Source organism: Wasmannia auropunctata, unplaced genomic scaffold (genome assembly GCF_000956235.1).
Source record: "Wasmannia auropunctata unplaced genomic scaffold, wasmannia.A_1.0 LD334508.1, whole genome shotgun sequence".
In the NCBI taxonomy this organism is placed as follows: domain Eukaryota; kingdom Metazoa; phylum Arthropoda; class Insecta; order Hymenoptera; family Formicidae; genus Wasmannia; species Wasmannia auropunctata.
Genome location: NW_012028382.1, coordinates 1,629,475 through 1,655,130, shown reverse-complemented (window position 1 = coordinate 1,655,130; position 25,656 = coordinate 1,629,475). Strand labels below are relative to the sequence as shown.

At 36.5% G+C, this 25,656-nt stretch overlaps 2 protein-coding genes across 6 annotated transcripts; both read left to right on the top strand.

The window, feature by feature from the left end:
* Positions 1-535: 535 nt before the first annotated feature.
* Positions 536-7,036, top strand: LOC105458564. 2 transcript variants are annotated; one of them, XR_975552.1, is made up of 5 exons: positions 536-1,171; positions 2,065-2,301; positions 2,445-2,463; positions 3,155-3,407; positions 4,138-4,177. XR_975552.1 is itself a non-coding variant. In XM_011703978.1 (5 exons), the coding sequence occupies exons 2-5, from the start codon at positions 2,101-2,103 to the stop codon at positions 4,182-4,184; spliced, it is 372 nt and encodes a 123-aa protein (XP_011702280.1). In that variant the 5' UTR covers positions 536-1,171; positions 2,065-2,100; the 3' UTR covers positions 4,185-7,036. The 2 variants fall into 2 exon arrangements, 1 of the variants encoding a protein (XP_011702280.1); XM_011703978.1 differs by having other exon boundaries at positions 3,155-3,259; positions 4,138-7,036.
* LOC105458565 (dynein heavy chain 7, axonemal-like) lies at positions 7,031-25,639 on the top strand. Of its 4 annotated transcripts, XM_011703980.1 has the most exons (52): positions 7,031-7,304; positions 7,370-7,787; positions 7,929-8,442; positions 8,631-8,779; positions 8,866-9,019; positions 9,107-9,253; positions 9,347-9,541; positions 9,745-10,121; positions 10,195-10,416; positions 10,586-10,883; positions 11,403-11,750; positions 11,813-12,078; positions 12,239-12,392; positions 12,487-12,713; positions 12,809-13,010; positions 13,094-13,328; positions 13,412-13,527; positions 13,644-13,922; positions 14,087-14,344; positions 14,420-14,704; positions 14,769-15,017; positions 15,377-15,722; positions 15,797-15,966; positions 16,043-16,174; positions 16,247-16,468; positions 16,593-17,044; positions 17,206-17,400; positions 17,532-17,679; positions 17,765-17,980; positions 18,065-18,237; positions 18,316-18,625; positions 18,736-18,981; positions 19,068-19,297; positions 19,358-19,577; positions 19,715-19,903; positions 20,024-20,398; positions 20,528-20,700; positions 20,785-21,030; positions 21,088-21,375; positions 21,601-21,792; positions 21,861-22,087; positions 22,190-22,563; positions 22,630-22,810; positions 22,890-23,078; positions 23,140-23,737; positions 23,809-24,019; positions 24,113-24,121; positions 24,296-24,313; positions 24,453-24,687; positions 24,813-24,964; positions 25,048-25,329; positions 25,410-25,639. In XM_011703980.1, exons 2-52 carry the CDS (start codon positions 7,462-7,464, stop codon positions 25,614-25,616), a joined length of 12,207 nt encoding a protein of 4,068 aa, XP_011702282.1. In that variant the 5' UTR covers positions 7,031-7,304; positions 7,370-7,461; the 3' UTR covers positions 25,617-25,639. The 4 variants fall into 4 exon arrangements, with proteins under 4 accessions (XP_011702282.1, XP_011702283.1, XP_011702284.1 ...); XM_011703981.1 differs by lacking the exon at positions 24,296-24,313 and having other exon boundaries at positions 7,031-7,787; XM_011703982.1 differs by lacking the exons at positions 24,113-24,121; positions 24,296-24,313 and having other exon boundaries at positions 7,031-7,787.
* Positions 25,640-25,656: the final 17 nt, after the last annotated feature.

Genomic DNA, 25,656 nt, shown 5'->3' with positions numbered 1-25,656 from the left:
ATATCACATTAAAAGCTTTGTGTGCTACTTTATAATAAAAACATATTATTGTATGTGATGAATAATGTATTATACGAATCAAAATTAGCGGGGAAGAACGAGTCGTTTTTCAAAATTCTTTATCATACATATAGCAAAAATATATAATAAATTTTTTTACGCAGATATATATTATTTCCATACATAGGAAAAACAGAAAGAAATCTGTATATTACAAACTTCATCCCTTTGCAGCGTTGCAAAGTGCATTTTTTCACTAGTCGTTTTTAATTCATCCATTCTTCAAGATCTTGAAGATCGAATGGTAATCAGAGCGTCTGTGTTTGCGCGACGATTCCATATTATGAAGTCAAATTTCACCTTGCTTTAGTCGATTGACAGACTTAATATCTGCGAGATACGGGCATTAAATGCACGCGCATATGTATGTGTACGCGCATGTGTACACATTCATGCAGATAAGAGAGGCACAGGAGGAAAGATATAAAAACCTAATAGCTGCCTTGCCCCGACGCATGCTCCGTTTCAGGGTCTGGCTGTGGGGTGATATCCAGTCGGGTAAGAGAGCTTCGTCTGGTCCGCGTCGATCATTACCTGACGGAGCGCAGAGCCCGTCGAAGACGCGACGAAAGAGAAGATGAGGGTTTACTCGTTTCTACCCGTCTCTCTTCGCCCTGCTCGGCGTCGCGAATACTGAGAGGAATATACCATCCCTGTATTTCCATTCCATCGAAGGAGCCAAGTCCATGTCAGTAAAGCGTCGACGACTCCCCTGGTTCCGGAGGATTTCGGGGCGACCGGCTGTTCGATTCGGAATAGCTCGGTGTCAGGTCCATATCTTTATCAGCGATTAAATAAACGCGGTCGACCTCGACTGTCAACTCGCCTTGGACCGGCCTTGCGCGACCAGCGACCACGTCATCGGCATCCCCGGGATACACGCGCGTGTACGTAGAGACCAGTGTATACGCTGCGTATGGTGTCGGTGTGCGTGCGCGGTGAAACAACACACACCACCTGTGGCACATCCGTCATCCGTCGTCGTATTTACGTCGGTGGTCTCTGTCATACATATTGTTGCGTTAATTGGAAATTCAGCAATGATATCGTTCGTCTCGGCGGCTGTTTCGAATGCAGATTGGATGCTGGCATTAAAACCGATGTAACTTCGGTAAGTTCTACCGATATGCAATTGACATGAATCAAATGTCAATAAATTGGATAAATGCATAAAGAATTCACATGCACGCAAATAGACCGTAATATGCATTTCTTTAAGCATATAAAGCAATTTAGCATTATTATCTAACCAGATTATCTCCAAATGTATAGCACAATATATTCTATAAATTTTGTTTAGCATCAAAAAAACTGTACTTTAGTTAAAATAATTTTCACTGCAGTCTTTGTAACATACGCTGCAAAATTATCGCGAAGTATGGCTTTATTTGTAGCAATTATAATTTATCACTCGCAACATATAAACTCATTCATACACTCAACGAGTAAATTAATAATTTAAAGATATGCGCAAAAAAGATATTAATGATAAAGAAAAACTTTATAACGATTTGTATCGTTTTAAAGAATTATAATCGGGACAAAATATATTTTTTTTGTTCAGAAACAGATTTGATTTATATCCGATTAATGTATTTGTAATATTGAAAGCACCGAAATTATATATCGATTTCAACCCCTGTTTTCGCCGTCGATCATTGACCAATGTATGCGCGAATGATTCAAAAACACGAGGGGCTGAGCACAGCGATCTTGTTAGTGAATTAATATCAAGCCATTGATCACAGAGAGAAAAAGAGAAAGAGAGAGAGAAGGAGAGAGGAAGAGACGATTCGATCTAAAATTACTGACCGTCTGTCACCATATCCTTCCACACCAGATTTTAATTTTTTATTATTTTAATTATTGTACACACTATGTTTTGCTTTTACATTAAATTTTATAAGCTAGGTAACTAAATTTGCGATATGTATAAATTAAGAAAATTCAACTTAATCTATATAAGATTCTTTCGTCTGATTGAGAATAATTTTAATTGCAAAGGATTAGGACACGGAAATTGCCGTCGTCGATGATACTATGACCAATCAGATGTCCATATCGTTCCACTCCTGCATCAATATGGACGAGCACGAGAAGAATTTGATGACGGGAACGTTGGAGCAGAGGAAAGAGGCTTTCAAGGAGGACGAGGAACTCATGAGAGAAACCACGAAATTTATCAGTGAAGTAATAGAGACCGCCGCTACGGAGGCTTCGAAAAGAAAGATTCAATCAGAGGTAAATATAAACTCGCGATTTATTATTTAATTAGAAAACTTTTACGACAAAGCCAAAAGAGTGATGCTTTAATTATTAATCAGTTATTATTATATGTATATCGCAAAGATCGAGCAATGCAATATTATCTTTTTCTGTTTCAGGGAGCTGACACAAGCGAGGGTAAGTACAAATCGACCTTACGTTCTGATTCTTACGACTCAAATGTTCTAATTTACGGGATTAAAATATTCTTAATTGACTCGCGTCGGCTATAGCAAAGGAAAAGAAGGTGAATATAAATAAAATGATAAATATTTTATATTCTTGGGGAATAGAGGAAAAAAAGTAGGTATAATGAGTATGCGAGAAGATACAGAGAGTAGTCTGATAAGTGCAGATTTTCTAGATAGCTAGAGATAATTGAAGAAATTTATATATTGATGAATATAGGTATAATAGATAATATAATTAAATAAGCATAATTTATTCAATAGACGCATTTTTATATTGACGAATAGAAATATGCTTATGTTCGTGTAATATCCTACGATGGCTGATACGAAAATATGTGAACGACAAATAATCGCATATAGAAAATTAAGATTATTAGTAAGATCAATGTTATAAATTAGACATTTTATTTATTTATAAGCTAATCATTGCACTTTTGTTAAGTTATTAACTTGTATTTTTTTTCACATTTTTTTTCTTACACATTTTCCCGTGCCATCAATAGCAACGGAGATATTTCAGATGATCAAGTTGGGTGGGACAACCCGTAGAGCTACTTGCAAAGTAGAACGTCGCGCAATTATAATTATCTTTTGAGATTGATATTTATAACACGCTGGCTATTCGTGTGTGTGTGCAGGTAGTAGATTGAAGGGTGGCGATACCATCGCTGGCTGGAACAATCGAGCGCGTGGATTCTGCAATCGTATTCTGAATGCGCTTTGTCCGTGCTTCACTAACCATGGTAAATCGTAGAGCGATTCATGTAGTGACCGGCTCACCACGCTATTGTCAACCTCCTTTACAAACAAGTAGTTTTACATCGCGCTCTCATCGTTATATCGCATCACCATCGATCAGACTGCAGACATCCTTCCATATATCATTCGCAGGTAGATGAAGAACGTGTCAACCATATACCGATCAATTCGAGTATCGAGTCAGTTAAAGCGATCGTTTTACTCCCTTTGCTAATTGGCGAAGGACAATTTTTTTGGTTTTTGCTTCAATTTATTGAGGCTATTATCTTCTATTGTTTCTACGAAACAATGACACCGATTGCTGTCGAATCGTTCGGTACATATTCATTCGGTAATAATTAACATTCGATAAATCAATCGATAAACCATCCGATTATTCGTTTTGATCCTTCGATATAAATATTTACAGCACTCATTATCAAATATTCTGTCTTGTACGCGCTTATCTCGCAAGATCTTTCGACTGTCACGTGCAACCCCATTAAATGATACTGCATTCAAATTTCTTCATCTGAACATCTTTACAAATTAGTCAGCAGATCTGTAGCAATCCGGCATGTTTCACCGTAGGAGTAGTAAGCGCAACTGGAAACGGCAGCTTGCATCGAAACAGAGGCTAGAGAGCGGAAATTAATTATCAGTTAAAGGAGGAGGAGAAGGAGAAATACTATTTATTTCAAACGCAAGCGAGCTGGACGTTTTCAGAATGCATGCTAATTTTGCATCTCAAGCGGCGCGAAAACGACGAGTTAACGACGTTTTCTCCGCGCCTGGTACCACTTGCATGCTAAGAATATTTAGAAAATGTGGCAAGTGAACGATGGGAATACACAATGGATCTATATATATTCTTTTCCTTTAGAACTGTTCGCCTGGACTCCGTACCGGTATCGCTTCACAAGACCTTAACCGTTCGATGACTCCCCGGATTTTCCGTTCCGTCGTACGAGCTTGCCACAAGCAAACAAACAAACAAAATAGGTTTAAGTTCTTTCCATTGTCAATTCATATCTTGAATCGCGTTTCTCGTGCGAGTCAACTGAAGACATTACGTACCTATATGTGTGAGAATCACGGCGCGCCTTTCTAAATCTCGCTCTCTAAATCTGGCTGGAGTAAAACACATTAAGGAAAGTATATTAATTGCGCGTAAACAATAAAGACTACAGTACGGCATACAAATCGCCATTGTCGATATATAATATGTGCTCTGATGATTAATCTTCCTGATGTCTCGTGAAGAAAAACGAGAGCTTAATCTGCTGTGGCTGCTGTGCAGCCGGGCGTGAAATAAGCTACATTAGTGTTCAATGGAAGAGGATAACTATAAGTGTAATTGGAAGTGGCTTATGTAACATTTTTATTTTGGAACAGACTGCGTCGCCTTGTAGAGCAGTTTGATGAAGATAAAAAATACGGCAATAGTTAGTTTCTTATTTTGTTCGACTTTGAAATAAATATCATTTTACTATGTAATGCCTTCCAATTTTATAAGTTTCTCAAATAAAGCACCTTGGCAATATAATGCCGTGTGACAAATAGTTCCTCTCTCGCATTCTTCGCAATATTAAATTTGCTTTGATCTAACGTATAAAAATGAAATTTTTATATACAATTAAACAAAATATGTAATATTTCGATTTTAATGTTTTTTACATTTTCTCTACAAAGCTATAACAAAGTGATGATCTCTATAAGTGCAGATGTGTATAATTTTATATTATACAAAAGTTGAATATTGGAATTTATAAATGACAAAATGTATAAAAAAAAGTTAAAGAGATATGATGACGTGTATTATACCGAGATTTATGAGACTTAAATAAAATTTGACATATCGGATATATTTTAAATTGTAAAAAGATTATATTATATCCTGACAAAAGATTATATCCTGTGACATATTATATATAACTTGCTTATAATTTGTTAAATATACCTTAAAGGGATATATACACGACACGATCATTTTTTAATTAATTTCGGAATATTTAACTATTTACGTCTGTTCTCAAATTTGAAGGCATTATCAAGCATAGCAATAATGCATGTGTGCATATAACTAGAAAATTTGTATCAAAACCGAACACTTTATGTGTATTATGTGTCATAGAATGTCAAGCAAGATAATTAGTCAAATGTACCGTGCTCCGTGATGTTGTCAATATTAGTTTTGAAAATTATCAAAGAGGGTTTCGTTATATAGATAAGCAACCGTAACGTTATTGCTTGTTAGGCGCAGGAGAACCGGATCAATACCGTTGGTATATGGAACACATGTATGTCATTATCAGAAATGTAGATGCGTGTGCGTGTGTGTGTGCGTGTGTGTGCGTGTGTATGTGTGTGTGTATGTGTGTGTGTAGTATTATCATATTTATTTTATTCTTCCCGAATCTGCAAAACCTCGTTAAGACTGCGGAAAAGATTACTTTGTACGCGGATCGCGTTGTACGTAATAGAGAAATTAATCGGTTGCAAGGATAACTTTCAATAATTAATTAACTATGTTCTCAAAACTGCTGTGTGTTATTCGTACTCACATTAAATGTACCTGTTTCAATCAACATTATATAAGCCATTAGATATAATTGTATAATTACATCGTTACACAGGGTACATTCCCGAAGAAAGCAATACGTGTGACAGTAAAATTTCCCTCGGTACAGAATTCAATATTGAATTTCTCACAATGAATATTAAAACTAGGCTGTGTTTATTCTGGTGAAAAATTTGATTTTACAAACAATTGATTCGGAAAAATGTCGAGACAAGTGTCCTCGACATTTGTCCTTTTTTAGAGTGGATACTCGGCGCATTCCGTGGATGCTCCCTGCAATACGCCTTCGGAAGAAAGGATCGATACAAATCGTTTGCGGTTTATTCCCTGTGTAACGTGTCTCTGTCGCGTACATAAACGCGGCTATATTTCGACGTTGAAACATTGGCGGAACATTGGAAAGGTGTCGGAAAGAAAATCAATATATCCACGCGGTCCTTGTTTCGACTACGAATCGCCGTTGCGAAGTATATGCCGCCTACATATTTTGGCGAAAGCTAACGGGAGCGGGTGGCTTTTCCCTCCATTTCGCTCTTAATCGTTCGTCTATATGTGCATATTTTAATTCCGATCATAGTGTGCAAGGGGCATGCTAGGAGGTTGCGGGGGTCCAATATGTGTTTATTTTCTTGCACACATATACACCTACACATGCATACTATACACATATGCGCGCACAAACACGTACACATATACTTAGCAGATTGTCCCTGATAATTTGCTGAACTGAATTCTCGTTCGCATATTCCTGGAATAAGGAAAGACTTTACGCAAAGAAGTACTTCACGTTGCCTATTTAGATGTATAGAGGGATCAACAGTGTACTATGTATATCAGAGACGAGTGACAATCAAATGTGTGTGAATTGTCGTGATATATGTACATATACATATACATATATATGCGTTATATATAAATACAGATATATATATATATATATATATATAAAATTTAATATCGCGTTGAACTTTGTATTTTACGTTACCGGAACACTCAATATACTATACAAAGGAATATATTATATTGCATCGTTTTTATCTTCAGTGCCGTGAAATTGCAAGCTAGCTCTATAGCGATTACTGACAGATATCAGACTACCAGTCACGTATCAGATTCACAGATTCACCGCACTTATGAAAGTATTATTCTGAAAACGATGTCGCGTATATAAATGCAGAATAAATATTTACGTTAAAGGGAACAACAATCTGTTATTTTTTTCTATCCCTCAATCATCCCCATTTCCTTATTATATATATTTTTCAGATTGGACTTCTGTTTTTGCACAAATGCTCGTTTGCATTATTTTGCAATTATTTCTTGTTATCAATCGCATGTTATATTGCATATTGTTAATAATTTAATAAAGATATCAAATACAAAATTATATTACGATTGACGTAACATGTCTCCATGTTACCGCGACTGCTATGGTAACGCATACCCTTGCTACCAAGCAAGACGAAACGGTAAGTTGTAATCGTGAAAAAGAGAGGTTGAGTGACTATCACTTATTTCATAATTTTCTATTCAGATCACGCACACAGTTAATGTTCTCGAATTCATATTAGCGTGACGATTCTGATAAGCAAAAAAAAAAAATATATATAAAGACTTGATTACACGATGGAGAATCCGCGTTGTGTACAAGAAAAAGATAAAAGTCAGAGCAAAGAAGAAGTCATGGAACAAGATAAAAGTGACAAAGAAATTGACATTTACAAATCGGAACCGTGCACAGGAATGGCAAAGCGGAGTGAGGAGTCACACGTCAGGAAATTCCGTAAAAAGCAATGCGATTGGATGAAATCCACTTCCGACACGTATTGTCCAAATACCAAGCTTTTAAAAAAATATCACGCGCATCGGAAGGCGTATGATTGCTTAAAAAAGTATATTAAAGATGAATCGAGGATTTTCGATTTGCCACAAAAATGTGAAACTTTGTCGAGGTAAATTACCAGTAGTTCGCAAAGTACCGTTTGTTTGCGCCAAAGCACAAATATTTATTATAATACGTTTTTAACGTTTGATTATGTATATTGCTGTTTATTACATATAAATTATATGTCAAAAATTAAATAAATTTTAAGGAGCACCACGGCATTAAAGAAAAGGAAAAGAGAAACCGTTTCTCCCAAAGATGATTACTACATGTCGCTACGTCGACAGAGAGCCGAATTTCGGATGCATCTGATCAGGAAGATCAAAGGACTGAGTTGGAACGAGGACAAAATGGAAATTTGCAGTGACTATGCAAAAGAGCGGACGGTTTTAGATGACGATAATGTTTGTTGCGGACAAACAGCAGCAGTTCCGAGCGACGTCGACGATATCGGTGACATTTGGCTCACGGAGGAAGACAAGAATCTGTTGAGGTATTACTACTACATCCTTCATGAGGTCGACGACACTCATGCAGGCACCTTAGATTCTGACACGTTAAAGAAGATCACGAGCATGGTGTCCGCTGAATGGCAGAAGAGATACACCGAGTGCTTCGACCAATTGATTCGGGAATTAAAAAGTGCCTACGTTACGAGTATGAAAAAATCCATCGTCGACTTCGTGTTGCAGGAACCCTTCGAGGAGGCGCTCTGCGCTACGGTAAATACGATGTACTATATATTGACACGGATCTATGGAATGACGTATTATTTCACGCGCAATATAAAAAAAACTTTTTGGACGCCCGATGTTGAGTCGGCCTTCATACGTTTGCCCTTTTGCCGATAATCCTACGGTTGCTCTTCACACTCGATTGCTTTTGCGATTACACGTTGTGCACATTGCAGCCGCTACTCTTCCGAGGAATCGCCGAATTGTTGACGCTGGAGCACAGTGTTAAGTACCAAAAAATAAAAGCGAAATTGGAGAGGAAATCGATCATCCTGTATCACCCGTGCATGCGCAAAACTTTAGATTACTGGTATCGCGAATATGGGTTAGTGAATTAAAGTGGCATGTAGCCATCAGAATACCATTATACGTGAAATGATTTTTGGTCCAGTATAATTTCGTAATTTATAGAGAGGTCAGACAAGTAGACAAACGAGAGCTGACGTCGCAAAGACAATCGTACGATCTTTCAAAATTTGATTACAAATTCTTAAGAATCCTCAAAGACACGAGCGACGATCTTCTCAAACGATGGTTGCCAAAGATCTGCAATATTTTACTCACAGTAAAAAATTTGTTTCGTAATTTAAGTGAAAAAAAATACTTTTTATAAATGTTAATTCGTATCTGATGTCGAAATCACTATGTCTAGGCTTCAAAGAAAGGTAATTTACCACCCGTGAACAATCCGCAATATAATAGATTCTTCAATTGTCTGGCCTACGTCATGGAAGATCAATTGCGAGACTTGTGCTTACGTTCAATGGAAGACTATATTGATTATCTTACGGATGTCGGTGTAAGTATATATTTTATAGACTTTGGTCCGATTAAAAATTTGTTTTTAATGTATATTTCGGTCAAGAGCATTAAATATAATTATTTTGATTAGCACACAAATTGTGGCTTTAATGTAGACGTTGTGGTACGGAATACTTCTATTATTTTTGATCCAACATTCAAAGCATTTGCAAACGGACTTTCAATATTGCTGAATTCTCTTTACGATGCTGTAACAACTTTACCACGAGCGGAAGTAAAACTCGGATGGATTTCTCCGGATAGTAGTTCCTCTGAATTGCTCAAGGTATATACTTTATGTAATATTGAATCATTCAAAAAATATCGTGTAATGTATTAATGAAATTATTAAATAATTTAAAAAAATTATCGTTTTCAATAATTATTTCATTATTACAAATATTGATTATTATTCAATATAATAATTAAAAATCATTAATAAAATTATATTACAATACTATATTATTAAATTCCTACACGTTTTCACAGCCAATGATTTCTCCAGATCTTCTTGAGCAACATGCGAACGTCATATCAAATTTAATTCAACGATATAAAACTGATCCGGAAATGCAACTGCGCGAGTTCGATAAATATATGAGTTTAATAAACAACGAGGACGTTAATTACGTTCGGGATTTTCTGAAGGCCCAACCGCCTAATCCGTATAAGAAATATTGCGAACTCGTTGATCATTACAATCAATTGAGCAAGAATATTCCACTAGAGTTTTATTGGACATCTTTTACTGATCTCTTTGAAGTTCGCAGATATCATATTATAAAACATCTTGCTTCTACAGCTGCTCATCTCAAAGACGAATTAATTTCAAAAATGGTCGCTGATTATCAACAAAAAGTTCGAGCGTATGTTTCTCGCTGATTTTCATTTGTCTTTTTAACAGTTGCAAAATTTGATATAATAATATTTAATTATCAGTATAGGAGATGTTTATCAAAACATCGCAGATCGAGCATTAAGTATACCACCCAATACGTCAGAACTCATGAAATTGCAAGCTTTTATACATAAATCTGAAACGGAAACTGTTTTTGAACTAGAGACTCGATTGACAGAAGTAATGAAATATATAATATTTTTATCAGATTATCACCATTTAACGCCAGTTGAGTTGAAGAGCAATAATTTTGCTTTTCAATGGTAAGCACGTTTTAATTACATTAATTTAATTCGCAGTAAAATGTGTTTTGTATTGCAATGTACAAATAAATCGGAATCGTACTGATTAATACAATTACACATGTAAAGAAATTGTTTAATATATAGAAATTTTATATAATATGAATAATTAAAATTGTCGCATATTCAGGTATCACGCAATGCCTGAAATTTTCGAAAAACACCGTGAAATAGTTGCAAGTAAAACGGGAGAGTATCAAGTAATGCTCAAAGAAAAAATTGAAAAATTTGAACAGGATTTACAGACTTATGAGAAATATTGTAACGAGTTGCAATATTGGGGCAATATCGAGGAGATACAACGATACAAGAAAAAAGCTATTAGTCTTGACAAAAAATTGACTGCTGCTATGGATACAATCGCAGAATTTAACGATGAGGAAAAATTATTCGGCTGGGAAATGTCACAGTATCCCTTAAGAAAGAAGGTAATAGAAAATAATTTAATTTCATTGATTCACATTTATCCATATATATGTTTTGAAGTTTTTACAATCTAGGTGTATGTGAAGTTAATACTTCAACAATAAAATTCCATAGTTCTAGAATTCACACTTCATTTTGAGAGACGAAGAGTTCCCTATATTTTATAACAAGAGTTCTGCTTAATAACCATTTTTAATTTAAATTTAAAAAATGAGATGCTAACTTCTTATCAAAATTTAAATTAAAAATTATTATTAAGCAGAACTCTTGTTATAAACTATAAGAAACTCTTCATTTCTTCAAAATAAAACGGGAACTTTAATCAGAATTATATATGGAATTTTATTGTTGGGATGCTAACTTTACAAACGCACAATCTAGTGATGTAAACAAATTATAGAAATTATCACTTTCAAAGCTTTTATATGTTTAAGAATATAAAAAATTTGATATTTTACATTTTTCCTATCTCACTTTATTTTCCTATACAGAAGGAATAATATTATTTTATTAATAATTAGATAGCCGATAAATTGGCACCTTATAAAAAATTCTACGACATTACCTGTGAATTCTTAACTAACTACGAGAATTGGACTAACGCTATGATAGGCTCGTACGATCCCGAAGTGATCGAGACTGAAACAGCCATTGCATATCGTACGGTATACAAGTTGGAAAAAGCTTTTCAAGAACCTGCAGTGAGAAAGTTGGCAGAAATCGCAAGAACGAAAATCGAAGAATTTAAAGAGCATATGCCAGTAATATTGACTCTCGGGAATCCTTCCCTGAAAAGTCGTCATTGGGAGCAGATTTCGGAAATTGTTGGGTTTCCGATAAAAGTCGATCAATACATGACGTTGGCCAAGGTAAACGCAAATCTAACTGGTTTGTCATTGGCTACAGATCGTAATCGTATTTACATTCACAGATTCTCGATTACGGTCTAGGCGACTATGTCGCGAAATTTGATGTAATATCCGAGGCAGCTACTAAAGAGGGTAATTTGGAGAGAGCTTTAGTCAAAATGTATTCCGATTGGTCGGATATCGCGTTTACCGTCAATCTTTATCGCGACACCGGCACATATGTTATTGCCAGTGTGGAAGAAATACAACTGTTGCTCGACGATCATTTAATGAAAGCCCAGACAATGAAGAATTCTCTTTATATAAAGCCGTTTGAGAAAGAAACCCTGTAGGTTTACAATGTTTATAATTCCTTAGAGATTTTTATAATTCCTTAGAGAAAGAGGGAGAGAGAGAGACAAAAAAAATGTTTTATTCAATTTTGCTACTTCAATTGTCAAATAAAATTCATGCTCACTTGTCATTTATCAATGCTATTATTCTATTAGAGAATGGGAAGCCAAGTTACTTTTGTTACAAGATATTATGGATTATTGGCTCAAGGTTCAAGGAACGTGGATGTATCTTGAACCAATCTTCTCGTCACCCGATATACAGCAACAGATGCCAGAGGAGAGTCGACGATTTAGCGCCGTAGATAAAGTTCGTAATTATTCATAACATCGCAATTAAATTGCCTCTTATACGAACAATACATTTTTAACAATTTAAAATTTAAATTATACATGTAAAATAGATCTGGAGGGAACTTATGTCGATCGTCGCGGCTAATCCAGCAGTCATGACCGTCGTCGATATCGACAAGATGCTGGATCGCTTGAAAAAGTGTACCAATTTGCTTGAATTGGTGCAAAGAGGACTTGCGGCTTATCTAGAGAAGAAGAGACTCTTCTTCCCGCGATTTTTCTTTCTGTCTAACGATGAACTTTTAGAAATTTTGTCTGAGACGAAAGATCCCACGCGGTATATTTTATTACGCTTATTAGTAATCGAATAAGTACAATTATTGTTGTACTTATTCGATTGCTCGTAATTACACATTTTAATTATTACCGTAGGGTGCAGCCTCATTTGAAAAAGTGCTTCGAGGGCATCGCAAAATTGAGATTTACCGATGCCATGGAGGCCACGGCTATGATGTCATCCGAAGAGGAGGTGATTATTCTCGAGGATATAATCGATACGACTGCTGCACGAGGGCAAGTGGAAAAGTGGCTTCTCGAGCTCGAAATTGATATGAAAAAAAGCGTGAAAGCTCAGGTTATTTGGAATCGATAAAAATTTCGAAAAAGAGCGAATTCTTACGTTGAATTATTAAACACATTGATTCGACTTTTTTCCAGGTGATACGAGCCAAAGATGCCTTTCCGACTAAAGCTAGGAGTCAATGGGCCTTGGAATGGCCGGGACAGACTATCCTTTGCGTCAGCAAATTATACTGGACGGCAGATGTTACTGTTAAGATTCCGAAGGGCTTAGAAAGTTTAAGAGATTATGTTGAAACGTGTACACACGAACTTAATGAAATCGTCAAGCTTGTCCGTAGTAAATTATCAAAGCAAAATCGAACGACTTTGGGTTGGTATTCAATTTGGTGAGAATTAATGTATCCAATTACGTTAATCCGGAAATTACTTTCTTTTTCTTCTTTTTATTTGCAGAAGCTTTAGTAACGCTGGATGTTCACAGTCGTGATGTGTTGGTGCAGCTATGTGAGCAAAATGTAAATCAAGTCACGGACTTTAAGTGGCTTTGCCAACTGAGATACTATTGGATAGTGAGTAGATTTAGATATGCGGTCTTTCTTTCTCTTTACTTCGTTATAATTTACATTTACATTTATCATCGTATATTTTCAGTATCGCCAATGTTAAAATTTAAACTTTTCTATAGGACGAGGATTTGCACACGATGATGATAAATTCCCAGCTGGGCTATGCATACGAGTACCTAGGCAATACGTCGCGATTAGTAATAACGCCACTCACCGATCGATGCTATCGCACATTGTTTGGTGCTCTCAACCAGCATCTCGGCGGCGCTCCGGAAGGACCTGCTGGGACAGGAAAGACCGAGACTACCAAAGATCTGGCAAAGGCAGTCGCCAAGCAATGCGTTGTATTCAATTGCTCGGAAGGATTAGACTATATCGCTCTGGGCAAATTTTTCAAAGTACGAATTGAAAATATTTAATCTGACAGCACACAGATACACAAACACAATTATATATAAGCTAAAGTTTAAAATATATTTTTTGTTATAGAGATACGGAAGATAGCCTGTCATTTATATGTAATAAATATTTTTTATTCTAAATTTATATTAAATAATTTCAGGGATTAGCCAGCACCGGTGCATGGTCTTGTTTCGACGAGTTTAATCGCATTGATCTAGAAGTTCTATCGGTAGTGGCACAGCAAATACTGACTATTCAACGAGCTATACATGCGGAGAAGGATACTCTGATATTCGAAGAAACAGAATTGAAACTGGATCGTACCTGCGCGGTGTTCATCACGATGAATCCGGGATATGCTGGCAGAACGGAATTACCAGACAATCTAAAAGCTTTGTTCCGACCGGTGGCTATGATGGTAAATTTCAAAAAACGCGCCTTAAAAAATCATGTGTTTTTCTGTACAATTACATTTATTTCTGATATTCAATAGGTACCAGATTACGCTTTAATAGCGGAGAATATTTTGTACTCATATGGATTTTACAACGCAAGGCCTTTGTCTGTTAAGATAGTTATGGCTTATAAATTATGCTCGGAGCAACTGTCAAGCCAAAATCACTATGACTACGGTATGCGAGCGGTGAAGTCTGTCTTAATAGCGGCAGGACATTTAAAATTGAAATATCCAGAAGAAAACGAGGACGTTTTAATTTTACGTAGCATCAAGGACGTAAATTTGCCCAAGTTTCTCAGCGAAGATGTACCGCTGTTTCACGTACGTGTATATATAACGTTTATGCCTAAATAAGAGGAGAATTATCAAGAATATGTTGTTATAGGGTATCATCTCGGATCTTTTTCCAAGCGTGCAACTTCCTGAACCGAACTATGTACACTTAAATGCCTGCGCGTATAAAGCGTGCGCTGCTGCGAACATCCAGTGCGTCCCTGTGTTTCTGGAGAAAATTCAGCAAATATACGAGATGATGTTAGTCAGACATGGATTCATGATCGTTGGATTTCCCTTCGCCGGCAAGACTACAGCCTACAAAATGCTGGCCGACGCACTCGCAATTTGCGAAGAAAATGTAAATGTTCACGGAAAGAACAATTTTGCTGAATCCAGATGAAAATTAATTCTTGTTAAATCATCAAAAAATTTTGTTGGAAAGTCAAAATAATTGCTATAAAATATCAAAACGTTTTATAGCAATGCTTATCATTTTTAACATTCCAACAAAATTTTTTGATGATTCAACAAGAATTAATTTTCAGATCTGTATTCAGCAAAATTTTTAGATCTTTTAACAAAATCATTCTTTCCATGATTCTTAATTAATTATTAGTCCAATAATTTTTTCGAAAAATAACAAAGTAATTAAATCAGTATATATATGTATAACGTATAACGATTACATTGATTAAATTTAATGTCAATTTTAAATAGAATTTAATGAATGAGCGGAAGGTGGAGATAACGGTAATCAATCCAAAATCGTTAACTCTGGGACAATTGTACGGACAATTTGATCCAGCGTCCCACGAGTGGAACGACGGTATTCTGGCTATTAGCTATCGGGCTTTTGCAACTTCGACAAATGACGACCGAAAATGGTTGATCTTCGATGGTCCGATAGACGCGATATGGATAGAAAGTATGAACACCGTTCTTGACGACAACAAAAAGCTGTGCCTAATGAGCGGAGAAATCATTCAACTGGCACCGACGACTAACTTGATATTCGAGCCGTTAGATCTGGAAGTTGCTTCACCAGCCACGGTATCTCGTTGCGGTAAATGGGACTTTAAATGACAACAAGTAAGCTCGAAATCTAAAATTAGATGATCAACAAATCGTTCAAAACAGGAATGATTTATATGGAGCCTGATGCGTTAGGATGGGAGCCCTTATTAAATTCTTGGATAGTCAAATTGCCAGAAGTGATAGATGAATGGTTACGGGTCTTCATACACGAATCGCTATTCCTCAGATTTTGTAAACCTCTTTTTCATCTATTACGTCGGTGCAATGTAAAGGTAGAAAATTTATTCTCATTATAAATAGAATTATGTATCGTGTGACAGATACTGTTCATATTTTATTAATTTGTAGGAAATATGTCCAATGCCCGATTCAAACCTTTTACGATCTGTCACTTATCTTATGGATTGTTTTTTGGATGACTATTACAATGAAGAAATAGCGAGAAATATAAATGAGCTTGATCTTCGAGCACAGACAGAAGTTAGGAATCGGATGATTAAATAATTAATAAAATGTTAAGTCATAATGAATTAACTTCAAAAATTTATATAGGGCTCGTTTTTCTTCTCGTGCATCTGGGCAATGGGCGGCACTTTGGAAGCCAAGTATAAGGAACCGTTTAGCATTTTATTCCACGGGCTTTTGGAAAGAGAATTTCCACTGGCACTGATGGGCGTATTTCAGTTACAAGAATCGGTTCCGCCACCTTTAAAACCCTATATATTTATTATGCCGAAACATAATGTAGTGTTTGATTACAGATTTATTAAAGAGGTAAACACTTGCAAAAATTTATCTATAAATTTAATATCTAGATATAAAAAAATATTCGCATCTTTTAAGATGCTTTATTTCGCTAAATTCCATCCTGCAAGTTTGTGTTACTTCTTTTTATTAGGGCAAAGGAAAGTGGAAATTATGGTCGGACGAGCTATTATTGGCGCCGTCGATTCCCCGTGACATTCCTGTCAATCAAATAATTGTGCCAACCGTAGAAACAATACGGTACACGGCACTTTTTCAGATGTTGGTACAACACGAGAAGCCAGTGCTCGTTGTAGGTCCGACAGGCACCGGCAAGTCGGTGTATATAATCGACTTTCTACTGAAAAAGAATAATGCCGCGGTGAATAAGCCGTTGCTGATCAATTTTTCCGCGCAAACCACTGCTAATCAGACGCAAGATATTATTATGAGCAAATTAGATCGTAGACGGAAAGGAGTTTATGGTCCTCCTATAGGTAAACGATGGATCATCTTCGTCGATGACGTCTCGATGCCCATGAAAGAAACATTTGGGGCGCAACCGCCTATAGAATTATTGCGGCAGTGGTTGGATCATTGGCAATGGTAAAATATTTTAAATTGTTTGTCGCTATTGTGTCGCACTGATATCTGATTTATAATTTCGTAACAAAGATATTACACGTTTGGTTAAATATTGCTTTTAAATATTACATTAAAAATCTTCAATAAAATATTTGTAATTTTCGTTAATTTCTTACTGACAGGTATGATAGAAAGGAACAAACGCTAATAAAATTGATCGAGATCCAATTAATGTGCGCGATGTCTCCGCCAGTCGCTGGCAAAGATGTTACGCCTCGATTCAAACGGCACTTCTTCGTTCTGGCAATATCTGAATTCGAGGATGACGTTATGATTACGATATTTAGTAGGATTGTTTTGTGGCATCTCGATACCAGGTCTATAGATTAAAAAATATTTAATAACAATATTTAGAGAATATTTTAGAGACATTTTAAATTTATTCCAAGTAAATATCTTGTTATATGAAAATTTATAATATGTGTACATGTTTCTTTGCGTATTGTAGGGGTTTCAGTAAAGAATTTGATCCATGCATCGATCAAATTGTTTTAGCAACGCTAGATATATATAAAGAGAGCTTAATTAATCTGCTACCAACGCCTGCGAAATGTCATTATATGTTTAATCTTCGTGATTTCTCTAGAGTTATCCAGGTTGTCTAACATCTTGTTACTCATTCTATTATTATCCACATTTTTAAGAAAAAAATTTTCATCAATTATTACAATTATCACACAGGGAGTGCTTTTATCAGTTCCGGAAACTATGCCTGCACTCTCAAATATGAAGCGATTATGGGTTCACGAGATACTTCGTGTATTTGGTGATCGTTCCGTCGACGAAATTGACATCAATTGGTTGATACAGCAAATAAGCGTGACACTAAAAAAACGTATGGAAATTTCGTTGGAGGATCTCTTCGAAGATCTGCTCCGAGAGAAGAGAAAAAAAAAAGTAAAATTTTGTCTTTTAATTAATTAATAAAAAAGAAAATCGTATTTTGATATCTCACATACATTTCTTGAACGTCTTTTGCAGATTACCATAAACGAATTACGAAATTTGATATATTGCGATTTTATGGATGCTAAGGCGGATGTTCGTTTATACCAAGAAGTTAGTGACTTAGAAGAGTTGCGAGAGATCGTGGAAACGTATCTTTCCGAATATAATTCGATGACAAAAAAACCTATGAATCTAGTATTATTCCGGTAAATTTGTCTTACTTAGTAAATGTAAGATTTGCAATTAACGCCTGATCTTGTGCTAAATTCAATGTAAATATAAAGGTTCGCGATCGAGCATCTATCGAGGATAGCTCGTATCATCAAACAACCGCGAAGTCATGCTCTTCTCGTTGGAGTCGGTGGATCTGGAAGACAGTCTTTGACCAGATTGGCGTCGCACATTTGCGACTACGACGTGTACCAGGTCGAACTTACGCAACAATACGGCCAGCACGAATGGCACGAGGATATCAAAGCCATTTTGAAGAAAGCCACGGCTACCGAATTACATTCGACTTTTCTCTTCAGCGACACGCAGATTAAAGAAGAGAACTTCTTGGAAGATATCAGCAATATGCTCAATTCAGGAGAAGTAAATAATACATATAATAAAACGTATTGAATTTTTAACTCGCCACTTAATTGTTCATTTGCATCTTTTTGCACACGTAAAAAAATTTAACAAATTCGATTTTTATTTAGGTGCCTAATATATTCGTTGCTGACGAGAAGGCTGACATATGCGAGAAGATGAGACAGATTGATCGACAACGAGAACGAGCGTTACAAACGGACGGAAGCCCTGCGGCTCTTTTTAATCTATTCGTGCAAATCTGTCGCGATCAGTTACACATTGTTGTCACTATGTCTCCTATCGGTGACGCTTTTAGAAATCGGATTAGAAAATTCCCAGCTTTAGTTAACTGTTGCACCATTGATTGGCTTCAGGTATTAAAATGAAATCATAAAATTTTATCACTGTTGTTTAAAAAAAAATCCACGATATTATTACATTATTAATTTCATCGTTCAAGCTATGGCCTGAAGATGCACTGTTGGCTGTCGCGACTAAATTCCTGTCTGCGGTCGAACTTACTGATCACGAAAGAAGTGTCGGTATTGACATGTGTCAATACTTCCACGTATCCACTCAAAGATTAAGTGACGAGTTCTTTGTTCGTTTGAATAGACGTAATTATGTGACACCTACATCTTACCTCGAAATGATCAAGACTTTTCAGACCTTACTCGACAAAAAGCGTGGGTAAGTATAACTCCGTTAAGTCTCATATTTTCTCGTTTAATTTTTCATAAAATACTACAGAGAAGTGCTACACGCTAAGGCTCGGTATGAGGGTGGATTGGGACAATTAGATAGCGCGCAGCATCAAGTAACGGAGATGCAAAATATATTAAAGCAATTGCAACCAAGCTTAATTGCGGCCACGCAGGATATTCAACGAATGTTGGCCGACGTTGAGAAGGAAAATCAGGAGGTCGCGGAATTTGAGAAAGTAGTTAAAGTCGACGAAACTGCGGCTGAAGTAAGCTCATATTATACAATCCTTGTTATTGACGTTAAAATATTAATATATTATATTGTTAACACAATAATATATCATTAAATGTAAAATATAAATTTAATAAAATTGTGCCGCTACATAAAATTATTATCATGTAGATTGTCGCGAATGAAGCAGCTATGATAAGAGCTGAATGCGATGCTGATTTGGCTGAAGCTATGCCTATCTTAAATCGAGCTCAAGCAGCATTGGACACGTTGACATTGGCAGATATCGCGATAGTAAAAGCAATGAAACATCCGCCGTATGGCGTGAAGCTCATCGTGGAGAGTGTTTGCGTTCTCAAGGTATGTACAAGGCAATGGAAAATGGCATGTATTGCCATTCGTAAAAAATCTGCCACAATAATTATTCAAGTCTTAATTTTATTGCTTATATATTATTGCAATTTAAGTAAATCATTACAGCAAATAAAGCCAGAGAAGGTACTGACGAAGGAGGGTGTGTACGTTGATGATTACTGGAAGGCGGCCTTGAGGATGCTCAGCGATGCTAAATTTTTAGACTCGCTACTTAATTTTGATAAGGACAACATTCCGGATAAGGTAATAGAAACGATACGAAAAGAATATCTGACAAATCCGGACTTCGATCCGGAGAAAATCAAGAAGGTGTCAACGGCTTGCGAAGGTTTATGCCGTTGGGTGATCGCAATGTCCGATTATGATACAATCGCAAAAATCATCGCTCCTAAGAAAAAAGCCCTAGCGCAAGCTGAAGCTGTCTATCATAATGCTATAGAAAAATTAAATCTGAAAAGAGAACAATTGCGTCAAGTACAGGTACGAATATCAATAATAAAATTATACGAAAGTTATAATGTCAAATGATAAATCAAATTTAATTTCTAAAAAAAAAAACAGTACATTTATGAATCTAATAATTTAATTAATTTTTTTTAAATCTATTAGAAAAAATTGTTGGACCTTCAAGAAACATTAAACAAAAGAAAGATGGAGTTTCAAATAATGTCGGATCAGGTGGCGGATTGTGAGATGAAATTGAAACGGGCCGAAGATCTTATCGGGGGATTAGGCGGAGAATATGCACGTTGGTCTCAAACCGCCGAGGAACTGGGCAACAAGTGAGATCTGTCTGAAGTGGATCTTTATTTTAGACTATTGCAAATATTGATATTAAATTCAATTTTTTTTCTATTTTTTTATAGATATTATCGGCTAACGGGGGATGTATTAATCGCGTCCGGCGTAGTGGCTTATTTGGGTCCATTCACCATGCCGTTTCGTGTGCTGCAGATAAACGAATGGGTGCAATTATGCACGGATATGCAAGTGATTTGTAGCTATGATTTCCATCTGCGTGATGTACTCGGCGATCCGGTTTTAATCAGATCATGGAACATCGCCGGATTGCCCGCCGATCTATTTTCCATCGACAACGGAATTATCGTTACGTAAGTTAATTGTAATTTCAATGACTGTCGTGTTGCGTAATGACGGTATTTTTTTAGAAATGCCAGAAGATGGCCGCTGATGATAGATCCACAAAGCCAAGCTAACAAATGGGTTAGAAACATGGAGAAGCAAAACAATATAAGCATTATTCGATTGAGTCAACATGATTATGTTAGAGTTTTGGAAAACGCGATACAATTCGGACAACCAGTGCTGTTGGAAAACGTAGAGGAGGAATTAGATCCCGTTCTCGAGCCAATACTTCTTAAACAGACGTTCAAGCATGCTGGTGCATTATGTATAAAATTGGGCGATGCCGTAATAGAATATAATGCTAACTTTAGGTACGCTCTAATTACATATACATACTAACTATATTTTAAATTCCACATGGAAAAAAGCTTATTGATGCAACATATCTTTATTAAGTTTTGTTGCTTGTCATATAGATTTTAACAAATTGATTTACAGACAAGAGTACTTGTTCAAAAATCTAGAGATAAAAAGTATATCTTTATAATAATATCCTAATTATAATATAATATTAATTATCATATTGATATATACAGACTTTACATCACGACAAAATTAAGAAATCCTCATTATCTGCCGGAAATAGCTGTAAGAGTAACTCTGCTGAATTTTATGATAACACCGAGCGGTCTGGAGGATCAGTTGCTCGGTATTGTGGTCGCGAAAGAAAGACCCGATTTAGAAGCAGAGAAGAACGCTTTGATTCTGCAGAGTGCCGCGAACAAAAAGTATGTTCTTTGATTCGCATTGATTTTATGCATTTCACTTATATCATTTTTTTTACTCTATCTAATAGGATGTTGAAAGAGACAGAAGATAAAATCCTGGAGGTACTTTCCGTGGCAGAAGGTAATATTTTGGAGGACGAGGAAGCTATCGATATTTTAATGGTATCCAAGGTTTTAAGCGATGATATTCAGGTGAAACAAGCGGCCACGGAAGTTACAGAAAAATCGATCGATGCCGCGAGATTGCAATATCAACCCATCGCGGCTTATTCAACTATACTTTTCTTCACGATAGGTAAATCAGTCGTGCAAAAGCAATAACATGAAGAAAAGTCGTTATTATGTTTCTAATCGGTGATTTTAACCAAAGATTTTAACCGAAATAATTTTCTCGCAGCATCTTTAGCCAATATAGATCCAATGTATCAATATTCATTGATATGGTTTGTAAATCTCTTCAACATGGCTATCGATAATACGGAGCCAGCCGATAATATCGAACAACGTTTGAGGGATCTAAACAAATATTTTACATATTCCCTTTACGTCAACATCTGCAGATCTCTGTTTGAAAAGGATAAACTATTGTTCACGCTACTTCTCGTTTTCAATCTGTGCGAGACGAGCGACACACCGGAAACCATAAGCCAATGGTTATTTCTATTAACCGGTGGGATAGGTTTGGAGAACCCGTACGCTAATCCTGCCGAGTGGCTGCTCGTCAAGTACTGGGACGAATTGTGCAGGCTGGATACCGTCAAAGGATTTGAAGTAAATTTTTGTATAATCGATCAGAAAATCGCTATTTATAGAATTATGAATTTATCAATTCCGTAGGGCATCAGAGAATCGTTCTCCAAGGCCGTTGGCGAGTGGAAGAAGATATTCGACTCGAGAGAACCGCAGAAAGAGCCTTTCCCAGCGCCATACGACAGCTTAAATTTATTTGAACGATTGTTAATTCTGCGATGTCTCCGCCCCGATAAAATTATCCCAGCGGTACAGTTGCTCGTGGAAGGTAAAAGACACGCTACAAGCGAGTATCGATCGATTGAATATAACGGACATTAATTACGCTAATCGTTCGAAAATTGTAGAACAACTGGGCGCGCAATACGTAGAAGCACCACCTTTCGACTTAGCATCTTCTTACTTGGATTCTAACTGTTGTATTCCATTGATATTTATCCTAACTCCCGGTGCCGATCCGGGGCAAACCTTGCTGTCGTTTGCCGACGAGCAAGGCTACGGTGCCAAGCGTCTTTTCTATCTGTCTCTTGGTCAAGGTAAGTGTTTGCCGCACGAAGAATTTGTCACACGAAATTGATATCGTGATTGTTAATCCAGGTCAAGGACCAATAGCGGAAGGCTTGATAAAGAATGGCGTGCTGCATGGTAACTGGGTGGTATTGCAAAACTGTCACCTGGCCAAGAGCTGGATGCCGACCTTGGAAAAGATCTGCGAAGGTCTGATACCCGATTCGATTCACCCTGATTTCCGGCTATGGTTGACCAGTTATCCAGCGGAACACTTTCCCATATCGGTCCTCCAGAACGGCATCAAGATTACGAACGAGCCGCCCAAAGGACTCAGGGCTAACATTTTGAGATCGTACACGAGCGATCCGATCAGTAGTCCAGAGTTCTTCGAGGGCTGCGTTCAAAGCGAGCACTTCAAGAAGCTTCTGTACTCGTTGTGCTTCTTTCACGCTATGATACAAGAGAGACGGAAGTTCGGCCCAATCGGATGGAACATCCCGTACGAATTCAACGAGACCGATATGAGGATCAGCGCATTGCAATTGAAGATGTTCTTAGACGATTACGAGGACGTGCAGTTCGCTGCTTTGACGTACCTCACGGGTGAATGCAATTACGGAGGCAGAGTTACGGACGAATGGGATCGTAGAACGCTGAGCACTATCCTATTGAAGTTCTATTGTCCGTGAGTATTAGCAAATTGTGTAATTTTAATCAATCAATTAAGTAATTAATATTACTTGTATCCTTACTCAGGGAACTGTTGACTGATGAAGTATACTATTTCGACACGTCATCTACTATTTATTATTGTCCATTCGCCAGAGAATACGAAGCATATATCGTATACACGAGAAAACTTCCGATAATTACAGCACCGAGTGTATTTGGCATGAATGAAAACGCCGACATTCTTAAAGATCAGCGAGAGACAGACCTGCTATTCTCTTCATTACTGCTCACGCAGGTAACTTTTATCTAAATTTTCAAGAAAATAATTTAAGACGATAATTTTGCGTATTATAATTATCATTTTTTTGTTTTATCGGACATTATTCAGGATCGGACGGTATGTAGTCATGACAATATGTTGTCACAAAAAATAATCAAATTTTAATTTATAGTTAATTACACTAATCGATATAATGAATTTTATATAATTATAAAATATATAAATTTATGTATTATTTTTTTTATAAAATATATATTTTATATATTATTATTTTTTATTGCTCGACCTCAGGATCTTTGGAAAATTAAGGTATGTTTATCGTTCCTTAAGATTACGCTCTGATATCATGCGTATCATTAATAAATCTTGGTCTGATTCTTCCTGAATCCTGAACAAAAATAACTTGAGCAAAAATAATGAAACTATTATCTATTATTTTCTTTCTTAGGAAGCTGTTAAATCCGGTGCGAGAGCCACCTCTGACGATGAGATAGTTTACGGTGTCGCGACAGAAATCTTGGATAAGCTTCCAAAGAATTACGATGTCATTGCAGCACTTGCTAAATATCCTACATTATACAGTCAAAGTATGAACACTGTGCTAGTGCAAGAGATGGACAGATTTAACAAATTATTACACTGTATCAGGAACAGTCTTATCAATGTACGAAAAGCTATCAAAGGTATATATCTGTTTCTCAGAGAAAGAAATTTATACATGCGAAATATTGTCAATTAGCTTAAATTATCAAATCAATCTTTTATATTTTAACAAGAGTATTAAAATTATATTATTGCAATATCGCAGGTTTGATCATAATGTCCATTGAACTTGAAGATATTTACGATGCAATCGTGACGAGTAAATTACCTCGTTTGTGGAAGGCAAATTCCTATCCCTCTTTAAAACCTTTGGGCAGTTATATCAATGACTTTTTACAACGTTTAACATTTCTACAAGTAATTTTATATATTGCTTTAAGCGTTTTAGTATTTTTTTTTAGCATAAAATATTTCGAAGTATATATGAATTTATTATATAGAAATGGTATGAGGAAGGACCGCCCGTTACATTCTGGTTACCTGGCTTCTATTTTACGCAAGCGTTTCTAACTGGGACGTTGCAAAATTACGCGCGAAAGTATCAGATCCCTATAGATCTTCTTACGTTTGATTTTGAAATTCTAAAAGAGACTGTTTTCACGAACATGCCCGAGGATGGTGTTTACGTTTACGGACTATTTTTGGATGGCGCGAGATTTGATATAAAGAAAATGTGCGTAGAGGAGAGCTTTCCCAAAGTGCTTTACGATAACGTGCCCTTTGTAAGTAAATTTAAATCCCCCAAGAGAGATAATTTGTAGATCAATGATAAAACTTACTTTTTCGCGACTTATATTTCCAGCTGTGGCTGATACCGATGAAGAAGCAGGATATCGAAGAAAGGCGATCGTATGTTTGTCCGCTCTATAAAACCAGCGAACGTCGCGGGGTATTGTCCACCACCGGTCACTCCACGAACTTCGTCATAGCCGTGCGGTTGCCCACGGTGAAGCCACCAGAACACTGGATTATACGAGGAGTGGCGATGCTTTGTCAACTCAGTGAATAAAATAAACCAATGTATAATATCAATTGCTTTTTCCTTCTAC

What these genes read in the sequence shown, in the direction of transcription:
- LOC105458564 (XM_011703978.1), top strand. Translation starts at nt 2,101, where the DNA reads ATGACCAATCAGATGTCCATATCGTTCCACTCCTGCATCAATATGGAC. An exon ending in TCCGTGCTTCACTAACCATG is followed by an intron (nt 3,260 to 4,137) that starts GTAAATCGTAGA and finishes CTTTTCCTTTAG; the next exon opens with AACTGTTCGCCTGGACTCCG.
- LOC105458565 (XM_011703980.1), top strand. Translation starts at nt 7,462, where the DNA reads ATGGAGAATCCGCGTTGTGTACAAGAAAAAGATAAAAGTCAGAGCAAA. An exon ending in ATGAATCTAGTATTATTCCG is followed by an intron (nt 18,238 to 18,315) that starts GTAAATTTGTCT and finishes GTAAATATAAAG; the next exon opens with GTTCGCGATCGAGCATCTAT. An exon ending in TTACTCGACAAAAAGCGTGG is followed by an intron (nt 19,298 to 19,357) that starts GTAAGTATAACT and finishes AAAATACTACAG; the next exon opens with AGAAGTGCTACACGCTAAGG.